We start from the raw sequence: 11,708 nt of genomic DNA on the forward strand, positions 1-11,708 counted from the left end.
CCGCTGCAACCGCGGCTGCGGATCCAAGTGGGCCGGAGCCGTCCCTCGGGCTCCCGCCCCTCCTGCGGCGACAGCTGTCAGCGCTCTGCCACCGGCCCTGTGCCCGGGGGCTCGCCGGCCTGCCCGTGGCTGTGCACAGCTGGCTCCCAACTGAGCCGGCACTCCAGGTGTCCCAGCACGTCATTGCAGTTGTCTCTCTCTTTGTAGAGCTTAGAGAAAATCATCCAGCGAGACTTTTTTCCCGATGTGGAGAAGTTGCGAGCACAGAAGGAGTATCTGGAGGCTGAAGAAAATGGCGACTTGGAGAAAATGAGACAAATTGCTATCAAGTTTGGCTCTTCTTTGAGCAAATCGTCGAGGGACACACCTGCACCCTGTAAGAACTGGCTCTTTGGGGCATAAGGGGTTTGTATCTGTTATTGCTGCTCAGCTTTATCTGGCTTTGTGTGGGCAATGCTTATCTTAAAGATACGAGGCTGATGTTGCATGAGAACTAAGTGTACCAGTTTGAGCAGTTGCCAGCGGCTGGTGGCTGGTGCTGAATTTCTCTTTGATGGTGTCTAATAACTCCTTGGGGGAAGGGTTTTGGAAAAAGCAGCCTTTTAATAACCATTCCTTATAGGCATGTTTTGCCAAGTTCCTGCTCCCTAGGGAATGCTATATGCTTTCTACTATCAGAAATTCTAAGCTATGTTTTGAATCCTTACTTTAGTCTGTAGTTTTAGGGATTCTTGTTGCATCTACAGACATTTGAGATTTTCATGTACTGGGGACAGAAGGTGTGGGAAGCTCGTGGTTATCAGAGGTTCCCACAGCAGGGATCCAGTGTTCTGTTTTATGTTTTCTTTAACTTCCAGTTCAGGTGTTTCTTAAGGCCCAGCCCCTGGCTCAGCTTTTGCAGTGGGGTTTGGGTAAGTGGCTTTCTTGTGACAAAGGACATGTGTCACCAGACAGTGTCCCTTCCTCCCCCACTGCAGGTGCTGCTCCTGGCCTGGGCTAAGTTTAATCTGCTGCTGCTTCTGTTGGCAAAAGCAGGGTGTAGGGTGACAAATATACTGGGCTGTGGCTCTCCTGGGAATTTCTCCCAGAAGGAGAAAAACATCTTGGATGAGAGCAAAATCTTGTTTGGAGCTTGAGACAGAATTGAATAGAACATTTTGGAGTTTTTTTCACAAGTTTTTAATTAAATTGTTGTTCTCTTGATACACCTTCTGTGACTTGTTTGGCACATGATCCTTACAGCAAGTCCTGTTGTGTGCTCCAGTAACCAAGTAAAAATTTTTTTTTTTTTTTTGGCAGATGTTACCCCAGCCACGTTTGAAACCCCAGAAGTGCATCCAGGTGGCCTTCCAGTGGGAAATAAATCTAAAGCTGGCATCAAGACTGCAGAAGAAGGTAGGAGAATTATGTTTCTCTAGCAGAATTCTTCAGAAAAGAAAACGTCTGCCAGCAGCTGGCCACTTGTGCATTTTATCTTTAAAGTAAATTGCTGTAAATGCCATAAAGAGGTTTATGTGAAAGTTGGTTATATATGTTCCAAAACAGATTTATTACTGTACCACTCTGTGTGGATCTATTTCTTTGACCAAGTTTGATGTTAGTTATTAGTGTGTCCTTGGGTTAGGAGGTAGAAACAGTGCTCTCACAGAAAGGGAGACATTAACCTTCCTCAGGCTTCCTCCCTTCTCTTGTTAGGAGAAGCAGAAAAAGATGATAAAGATGCTCTGCCCAGCCTGGACACCTTCTTAGCAAAGCACACGAGTGAGGATAATGCTTCGTTTGAGCAGATCATGGAAGTGGCCAAAGAGAAGGAGAAAGTCAAGCACGCCTGGCTGTACAGCGCAGAGGAGGAGTACACCCAGGTAGGGAATTGCCTCCTGCTCTTCCAGAGGGACACAGCAGGGAAATACCATTTCACTGTGTTTCTGCTAAGGCTCAATTTCCTGGGTCCTATGACTGCTATTTGCTTCCTTGTGCAGTCTTGTTTTTTCCCCTTCTGTCACACAAGAACAGTGCTGACTTAGTTGCTGAGGATTTGTCTCTTCTGAAAGCTTTGAGACTGCAAAGCACTGCACAGAGTGCAGGTATTGCTGTCCTTGGCAGCCTCTTCCATAAGCAGCAACACCAAGGAGAGCAACTGAGCACAGTTCCTGTTGTTTGTCCATCTGCCTTTTATTATTTGCAGTTAGGTTGTCTGTCTTATTTCAGTTTTCTGTTATCAGTAATAACCCACTCAGCTGCTGAAGCACAGAACTGCATGAGCATGGCTGGCTGTGCTGCCTTCCTCAGCTACCTGCAGGGGAGGTCCAGGAGCTGTTCTGGGCCTGCCTTGTCAGTCTTTTAACCATCAGCAGTGAGCAGCTGGCACAGATGTGTCATTGATGGGTGGAGGATGCAGTGCCTTTTAATGAAGTTTGGCACTGACATGTGGGTGTTTGCTGCTGTTGTTTTGAGGGAGTGTTATTTTTTTATCCCAACTATCCCTCAGAGTCTGTTACATGCCTTATGCAAAGTGTTCTAGGGCAGGTGGCTAAGCTTGTGACTGAGCTCTCCCAAGTTGTGTCCAATAAAAGATTGCAGGAGGCTGCTTCAGACCTGATTTTTTTTTTTTTCACCTTTTAAAATTTTTTTTCCATTGCCCTTTCAGCGACAAAATGAAAACCTGGCACTTCCTTCAGCCGAGCAGCAAGCTCTGGAGAACGTGAAAGCTGGACTGGATACCTGGGAATACACGGCTCGAAACACCCTCATGTATTACCCAACAGGTGAGCCATTGGTCCTAGGTGTGTTGGCTCCAAATAGTGCTTACAGTGTTTCTGTATGTGACTGAGCAGCTCTCACAGGTAATGCTGTGCTTTTTCTTCTGTAAAGCTGTTTTTAAAAAGTGGGGGTTTTCGTTTTTTTCCTTTTCTCTCTTACCTTCTTCATCCTTGGCCTCTGATTCCAAAGTTTGATCATGTTCTCTCTGCCATTGAAAAGCTCGTTATCTGTATTCTAGAAGTACTTGTTTTTAGCAGCCAAAGCTCTTTCCTGGTCTGTCTTCTTTATGAGCACTTTGTTGTCATCTTCATTCATTGTTTGCTTCTGCTCAAAGAATCCTCCTTGGGCTTGTTAGTCTGTTTGTTGCTACAGAAAAATGCATATTTTTGTAAATGTAGTTTTATTTTTTGACTATAAATATACAAATGATAATTTCTGTGAGCCAGTGAAGTAGAGAAAAGAGTCCTTTTTTTAAAAGGCATTTTGCTTTTCAAGGTGTACCTGATGAGAGTGATGTCTTTAAGAAACCCAGGGAAGTTGTGCATCGAAACACCCGTTTTGTGAAGGACCCTTTCAGCCAAGCTGTGAGCAAATCACAGCTCCAACAAGCTGCAGCCCTCAATGCTCAGGTTGGATAATTTTACTTGTTCTGACTCAAACCTAGTTAGGCTTTGCCCTCTGGTGTGGTTCATCCCCCAGGAGAACTGTGTGTGTGCTGGATACAGCTGCCTCACACCTTTCTCCACATGAATGGCATTGTCTTTTTTATTTCAGTACAAACAGGGCAAAGTGGGACCCGATGGGAAAGAACTGATACCCCAAGATTCTCCAAAAGTGAACGGATATGGATTTGTGGCAACCCCCTCTCCTGCTCCAGGTAAGAGGGTTTTCTTATTTCTTCTGCTCTAAGAGGACTATTATTGTACTTATTTTGATGCTCTGTTCAACACTAGGCTGTCATTACTGGGTTAGATGAGGAGGTAAAACCTCGTGCCATGTATGCCAACTGGATGCAGGGCTTAAATCCTAGTCCAGTACACTGGTAGGAAAAGTCACATAGCACCAAGAGGCTCTGAGCAAGTTGCTGTGCCATTGTTCAGAAATCATCTAGCTTTTGGGTCCTTTCAGTTAGAGCAAACTGATTATTTTTCTTCAAGTTGAAACGTGGTATCTGAATGTGTAGCTGTTCTTCACCAGCCATGCTGTTTCCTGTGCTTCTTGTGGTTATGCCGAAACCTGCACATACTGCAGCTTTCCCTCTGGAAAACCTGTAGGTGGCATTTGGAGCACCTCCTTTCTCCATTGTAAATGCCTTTTCCAAACCCTGGACAGGGGGATTTTCTAGCAGTGACTTAATCGGGCTCTTAGAATCCTTTCTACACCTGTTAGACAAGGTGCAGTCACTGTTTGGTACAGGCTGCTCCTGAGGTGATTGGAGGGTACATTTGGCTATTACATACTCCTTAAGTCAGGCAGAAGCCTGTTTTCTTATTAAAGAGTTTCCCGTGTTGAAGGAGTTTTCATACAGCAGCAGAGGGGAGGACTAGTACTACAGAGGGAAAAATGAAAGTGTCATTAATCAAAAGCTTAGCAAATGGAAAAATAAAGACATGGAAAGGATGGTGCTTGGTTGTTGTAACCGAGAGGGTGACACAGCTACAGGCAATCCTGTGAGTTTGAGATTCCCTTTTAATGGGGACCACATGTTACTATTCACACTGGCTGTGATTTCCTCTTTTCCTCTGCAGTGGAGGGGCTCCTTTGTTGATGAATTTGCTGTATTTCCTAATTTGTGTATCTTTTTTTGGTTGGTTTGGGTTTTTTTTTGTTGTTGTTGTGGTGTATGAATAGTCAAATATCTTGCATGGGCATGACTTTTTGAATTTGTTTTTAGGTGTGAATGAGTCGCCTTTTATGACATGGGGTGAAATTGAAAGCACCCCTTTGCGTCTGGAAGGGTCAGAAAGACCATATGTGGACAGAACACCTGGACCAGCTTTCAAGGTATTTCATGTCAGCAAGCCAGCATGACATTCTTTTCTGGGGGGGAAGAACTAAGAAGGGAAAGGCAAGTGAGTAAGTAATAGATTAACATGGAGTGTGACACATGCCTGGGTGGTGTTCCCAGACCTTAAGACTAATAATCTAGTTTGTGCTTGGAGGGTGGAGGTGAGCATGGATCCACGTGAGATCTACTTGGAGCTACCTGAGGTGGAATATGCACTGCTGGCAGGAGAATGAGATTCTGCATTTGGTGGTGGACCAAGATAGAGCGGCTTTCAGAGGAAGCTGAAGACACGCTCAATTTTTCTGATTTTAATGTATGAATAGGTGGGAATTTCAGCATTTCCTCTGTTTTCATCTTCTGACTGTCACAGCCTGAGGCAGGTGTATCAGTTGAGAGTAGAAAAGACACTCTGGCTTTACTAATGGCACCTAATCCTGCATGCCACTTGTCTCCTGCTGGTGTCATTGAATGTGAGCTGTCTGAGACTCCTAGTTAAAGAAAGGTGTAATTTGCTGTATGTGCCTCTGTTTTGTCAGACTCCAAAGGCCTTGACTGGTTCTCCTGCTGTTTAGCAATGTCTCTGTATGCCTGAGAGCTGGCTGGCTACAGGCCAGGCAAGACACAGGTGACATTGTTTATCTAGGAGAAACAGCAGGAGGAAATGCCAGAGGTAATGGCTGCTTCCTTGACTGGACTGGTTTTACCATTTTTGTTTCTTGCTAAGGCAGGTTGAAGGGCTCTGTGTCCTCTTTGGCTTTTATGCAGCAGCAGAGAGGTGCGGGCTGACCCCACTTCTACCTGCTTTAGATCCCTGTACACTGGAATCCAGCTTTGAAGGTGCTTTGACTCATTTTTTCAGCACTCTTGAGTGCCTTGGTGAGTGAACTGTGTGATCCATTTATAGATCCTGGAGCCCGGGCGCCGTGAGCGGTTAGGACTCAAGATGGCCAATGAAGTGGCAGCTAAAAACCGAGCAAAGAAGCAGGAGGCACTTCGAAAAGTGACAGAAAACTTGGCCAGGTGAGACTTCTGTTTTGACAGCAGAACTGAGGGTGGGTATTATCTGATGACATTTAAATCAGCACATGTAGAAAGGGAGGAATGATGGCAAGGAAGGATACTGGAAGCAGGAAGAGGTACATTCGAACTGGAAGTTATTAGAAATTTAGAAATGGAACTTAATTCCTGAGGGAAAGTGGCTGGTGGCTGTTCCTGACACTCCTTGTCTGCATTACTGCTCTGCCCTGCAGCCACGCAGCGATGCTTCTGGATCAGTGTCTTGCCTCATTGCAAAGAGGAGACATGATAAGAGTTGCTGGGGGGGGTCACAGGAAGGACAGAATGGGCTCAAAGGAGAAGTTGGGCAGCGTCACTCAGGTTTGGGAGGGCAGTAGGCAGTGTTTCTGTCACTCGTTTCTCTAGAGAGACAGGCTGCATTTACCTGCAGGCAGTGAGTCTGCTCTGTGGGGGGGAACTCATGTAGGGAGGTAATAATGCCTTTCCTGATAAAGGCGGATTTTTTACTGTAAAATCTCTTAAAACTGTTTATTCTATTTCAGCCTTACTCCAAAAGGACTAAGCCCAGCAATGTCACCAGCTTTGCAAAGACTTGTAAACAGGACTGCAAGTAAATACACTGACAAAGCCCTGCGAGCCAGCTACACTCCCTCCCCAGCCCACACAGGAACTCCTGGTTACAAGACCCCGGCCAGTGGGCCTCAAACCCCCCAGAGCACCCCACAGTCTAGGACAGTATCTCAGACACCAGTATCTCAGGATACTACATCCATCACGGACAATTTACTGCAGCTTCCCAAAAGAAGAAAGGCATCTGATTTCTTCTAAACATTCTGATCACCAGCAAGGTGGTAGTGATCTGGCTGTGCTCAGAGAACTGCAGACTGGTTACTGGAAACTGGGAAAATGCAGATAATTTCTTAAAGATACCTTTCTGTTTTTTAAGACAGCTGTGCATTTAAATTCGTTTCTGTACACCAACGTCTGTTTCTTAAGTGGGGTAAACCTTTCTAGAAGGCTGAACTGGACTTGGCTCCCGATTGTCAAACTAGTTTGAGTTTGTAGTTTGCAGAAGGGAGGACATGACCATGTGTATACTGAGGCACGACACAGAATTTTAGAGAGGTTCTCTTTAAACCAGTGCAGTTCACAAGTTTGACTAACTTTGTGATCTTGTTAAAACCAGCGTTCCTTAAGAGGACCTAATTTCCTCCTTCACTCCTTACACTTTGCAGAATGGGATTTGCCTTGCTGCTTTTGCTCAGGCTTTTCTTCTGCAGGTTTTGAGCTTGCCCTGTTCTGCAGCTGGCAGAAGGAAGGAACCAGATTTCTTTTTATAGCTGCTCTGTGTGTGGCTCCAGAGTTGATAATCATGATGCAGGAGCCAGGGACAGTCCCGTGTCATCCACCACGATGACAGTGCCATTCTGAAAGACAGAAGTGGTACTTCTGATAGCCACACTGGGGCTTTTCTTTGGTGTTTTCCTCCTATTCTTTGAAACTTTCAGCATTAGTTTTTAGAATTGGCCAAAAAAAGGAAGAGCAATTTTAACCATACATAGCCTGCACTCAGTGCTGTGGTTGCTGCATATGAGCTGACCTTTGTGTGTGAAATGAGCCCTCGTGTAGTGTGATCCAGCCTGGAGAAGCACCGTGCACCTTTTAGGAGGAAGCAGGCGTAGCCAGATGTGTTCACTTCTTGCACCACACTTGTAACACTTGGCAGTGTTGGCGTTTGCTATATTCAGGGGATGTTTTACTGAGGGAATATCCATGGAAAGTCTTATCCAGCAACTTGAGGAGTGTCTGCAGCCTTCTCTGAGGTCTGGGGTGTTGGATGCTGTGTTTGTCTTGGTGGAGAGCTTCCTCTTGTGTGGTTTCCCCTGACACTTCCAAAACTCGTATCCCTGACTGTGAAAAACCCTTCCCAGGGGCTGTTTTTATAGTGCACCTTGTGAAAATAAATTGATCAACATGGCATTGCTAGGAATTATGACTCAAAAATTAGTAATTTTTGCCTTTTTAGCCCAGAAATACTTGAAGGCTATATTTTTTTCTTTAAACAAAAAAATTATTTTCAGGTGCTCATGAATCAATGTAAAAGGAGTGCATTTACTAAGGTTTCCATGCTTTCAGAATTGTTCTTTAAGGACTGAACTGGCTAAATATGAACCAAGTTCTTAGGTAATTTCAAGTACTATTTATTTCATAGTGAAATGCTTGTCCCCATTAAGCATAGGACCTCTCCGTTAGGTACACAGGCAGGTGGTCAGACCCTGGCCTGCAGTTTGGGTCACTGAGGAGACCAGGAGCAAGGAGTAGATGTGGGATTCCTGCCCCACAGAAGATGTGGGTGCAGAAGCTCCTCTGAGTGTGGGATGCATGGAAAGACTGAGAAGCATTCGAGGGACTGTGGATGGGGTGTACACATGGATCAGGAGTGGGATGTGGCACCTCTCTGCCACAGCATTTCAAACTGACTGTGCTCATACCAAGGTGTAGCTGGAATAATAGGGGAATGTGGTATCTGAGGGTGGTTACTTCCACATTGTGCAATTCATGCTTAAAAGCAGATTGCATTAAACATCCTGTGGATGCTGTTGGTTTTGTGTTTGCTCTCAAGTGAGTTACCCTAGACAGCCATACTAAAATCAGTCTTGATTCTGCCACACTGTCGGGCCTTCACATGTTTGTTGAAAATGTAACATACTTTCGGTTATATGCTGTATAACTGGATCTGTTTGAAGGCTGTAGTGCTCTTCAGATTGGCTGTTCCTGTAATGCTGTTGTAATGTCTGTTCTCTGCTTCCTGCTGCAGTTCAGCCCCTGCTATCTGTAATTAGGGAATCAGTTAATTCTTCGTTGCCAGATATTTTTGCTGCTGTAGCAGTGGCAGATAATGTGCCTTACAGGGCCAAATCCAGTGTGGAAAAAACATCTTGGTTCTTGATGACTTGTGATTTTTTTTCTCCCATTTTTAGCAGGTTATTTTTCTTTTGCTGTTGCAATGCATCTGCATTTTCCTATGTGCAAGGCCCAAGCACACTTGCTCCCTCAGCCATAATAGCACCTAGAGCTCTCCTGATGCTGCAGAGGTGGCTGGCAATGAGCAGTGGTGGCCCCAGGCCTCTCCTGCATGGCCAGGCTGGCTGTGGTGTGTCAGTGGATGCTTGGAAGTGATAGTGGACCTATGTCCACATGGTGTGAACACCATCACATCCAGAGGCTGTGGGTGCTTGCCATGTGCAGCCTGGGCCTTGGCTCCTTGCCCCATGGGGGAAAGAAAATGGAGACCACAAGAGATTCTTGTTCTTGCAAATCTAATCACTGAGCCCCAGGCTGGTTCTCTGAGCCCTGCACCTTCAGGGGCAGGAGCCTCTCCCTGGCCCAGGGGTAACCATCTCTGCATGGTGCAGGGGCTGCAGCTTTTCATGCATCCAAAAGCAGGTTCTAGGTCAAAAGGGAAGCTGTGGTTTGAGACACTTTGTTGTTTTGGAGGATTGGGCTATTTCTCTGTAAAAATAAAGGAAATGGGTCCGCTCACTCAGGGGAGAGGGAAATGGAGCAATTCTCACTTCCTCATACTTGCACTTGTTGCCTCAATCCCCAGCTCATGGCTGCTGGCCCAAAAGCAGCTGGTTACAAGCCCCATCTCAGGGTCAGGCCAGGGTTCAACCACCCTCACCATGAGCCCTTTCCCCCACCTCTCCTAGCCCCAGCAGCTGACCTGGCACAGCCTGGGGCAGTGGGTACCTCTCACCCTTCACTTTGGTGCTGCTGGGCCGTTCATTGCCTGTTTGCTCAGGGGTGCTGAGGGGCTGCCAGGCACATGGTTGTGCTCCAGACCTGCCTCTCTTCAGAGCTGGGGGTGCTGCAGGATGTGGCATGGGGGAAATGAGGCCTGCCTTGCCTTGGGACAAAAGCCAGGGATAAGCAGCCTGTGCCCTGCTCTCATGGTGGAGGCATCATAGGGTATTTATTTATGCATCACCCTGTATGGTGTAATGCCCAGGCCCTGGGGTGGATAGGATACCCTGGATCAGTCTGGAGGTGGCCTATGAGGTTGTGCTGCAGGAAGCCAGGCTCAGAACAGTCTGTCCCCACATCATCCCATGGGAGGAGCAAAGCTGGGGAGTTTCATGCTCCTGCTTTTTACTGGAGGATGTCATATTTCAGGTCCCCACAGGCTCTTGGGTTGTGACAGCATTTGGCAGCACATGAGAACTGGGAAAGTGGGTTTTGGCCTAAATCTTCAGGCAGTGCCCTGCTGGTTGTGACACACTCCAGCGGGTCCCCAAGCACGTTCCTGGCCATGCAGTGCTCCTGAGGCAGCTTCTGAGGCCCCCAGGGCTCACAGCTCCAAGCTCACGCTTGCTGCTACCCCAGCTCCAGGCAGCTCTTGGCAGGCACCAATTTCCCCTCCCATGTTAAACTGCACATTTAGGTTTGGAAGAAGCACCTCCCCGGTGCTACTGACCTGAGAACAGCAACAGCTCCTGGGGCACAGAGGCAGTGAGCGCTCAAGAAATCCCACAGAAGCCCCTGTTCCCTGCCTGCAGGTTGGCAGCTGACACGTGGGGCAGTCAGTGACTAAGGGCGAGCAGGAGCCATGAAGAGAGCAGAAGTAGGTGTACATCCATCAGGAAAGCCCTTGAGAAAAAGTTGCTGCTGGGTATAGTGAGTAATTGGTACTAACTGGGAAACAGGGAGTGGGTAAAATTGGGTCAAAATGATCGTTATTGGAATTTCAATGTTTTATTTGAAAACTACAGGTTGTAGCAAAAGAGTAGAAAACACCGCATTGTAAATATTAAAAAAGTATAAACATTTCCCAGACAGCTTCCCAGGTTTTGACTTTGAATAGGTTATACTAAAAAGCTGGAATTCCCTGCAGAGGCAAGTGACAGCTCTCTGCTGACCATGGGTCAGGCATTGTGTCTGGCCCCTGGCTGAGCTCATGTCCTGGCGCTGCCCAAATGCTTCCCCTTGTCAGTGGAAATTCCAGATGAATTTGGGAAGTGGGTCTTGATGCTAAAACTGCCTTTTGATCCCAAACACCACCTGACCTCCATCCAGCACCAGAAGAGTTGTGGCACCAGGCCGCTGACTCCAGGCAGGGACAGCCACCACCCTGCCCGGCTGATGTGCAGCAACACCCAGGGTCAAATTCCTACAGACACCTGTCACTTGCAGGGCCACTAACAATGACCTGAGCCGCACAATTAGTTTTCTTTATGCATTTCCTTTCTGTCTGGGCCTGGGAACCGAGAACACAATGTTTCCAGGAGGTATGGAAACAGCGGCCGGCTTTGGCACTGCCGGGCGCTGGCTGTGGGAGTGTCCAGCGCTGGGTGCTGCGTGTCGGTGCCACCCTGCAGACACCAGAGCAGGGACTGTTTCACCCCGCCGCCGTGGGCCGAGGGGAGCACAGAAATGAAGAAGCAAAAGATGGTCAACCTGGGAGCCTGCTGGGGCTGGGAAGGTGCAGAGCTTTGTGCCTCTGCTGCGGGCCAGGCAGGGTGGTGGCACTGGGAAATCCCTGCAGAGGCACGGAAAGGCCATCGCAGCAGAGATGGAGGGGACTCGGAAAGGCTGTCCCGGGGAAGAGAGGAAGCTGGTTGGGGCTGTTCCAGCGGGGATGGGAAAGGCGGTCAGGCAGTGATGGATGTAAGCAGGAAACGACACTCCAGCTGGAGCCAGGGAAATGCTGTTCTGAGGCGGAGGGGACTGATGGAGGCTGTCCTGGGGAGGTGAAGGGAACTGAGCAAGACTATTCTGGGGAGATGGAGGGAATGGGGTTTCCATTCTGGTGAGGACTGAGGGGACTGATAGAAGCCATCCTGGGGGGACTGTGGTGGCCATCAGTGGCCATCCCGCGGGGGACCGAGGGGCTGCAGGGGAGCTCCCGGGGGTCCGGGGAGCG

The 11,708-nt window shown here is 47.7% G+C and overlaps 1 protein-coding gene across 1 annotated transcript in view; it reads left to right on the forward strand.

Annotated features, from left to right (window-relative positions):
- DGCR14 (DiGeorge syndrome critical region gene 14) overlaps positions 1 to 8,738 on the forward strand; it is a 10,683-nt gene extending 1,945 nt beyond the window's left edge. The window contains exons 2-10 of the mRNA XM_008634239.2: positions 208 to 376; positions 1,300 to 1,395; positions 1,696 to 1,862; positions 2,648 to 2,765; positions 3,256 to 3,389; positions 3,535 to 3,637; positions 4,655 to 4,764; positions 5,673 to 5,788; positions 6,328 to 8,738. Coding sequence (XP_008632461.1) covers positions 208 to 376; positions 1,300 to 1,395; positions 1,696 to 1,862; positions 2,648 to 2,765; positions 3,256 to 3,389; positions 3,535 to 3,637; positions 4,655 to 4,764; positions 5,673 to 5,788; positions 6,328 to 6,613 — 1,299 coding nt within the window. The 3' untranslated portion in view covers positions 6,614 to 8,738. The remainder of the gene's footprint in view (positions 1 to 207; positions 377 to 1,299; positions 1,396 to 1,695; positions 1,863 to 2,647; positions 2,766 to 3,255; positions 3,390 to 3,534; positions 3,638 to 4,654; positions 4,765 to 5,672; positions 5,789 to 6,327) is intronic.
- Positions 8,739 to 11,708: the final 2,970 nt, after the last annotated feature.

Source organism: Corvus brachyrhynchos, unplaced genomic scaffold, assembly GCF_000691975.1.
Source record: "Corvus brachyrhynchos isolate BGI_N302 unplaced genomic scaffold, ASM69197v1 scaffold114, whole genome shotgun sequence".
NCBI classification, from domain to species: Eukaryota; Metazoa; Chordata; class Aves; order Passeriformes; family Corvidae; genus Corvus; species Corvus brachyrhynchos.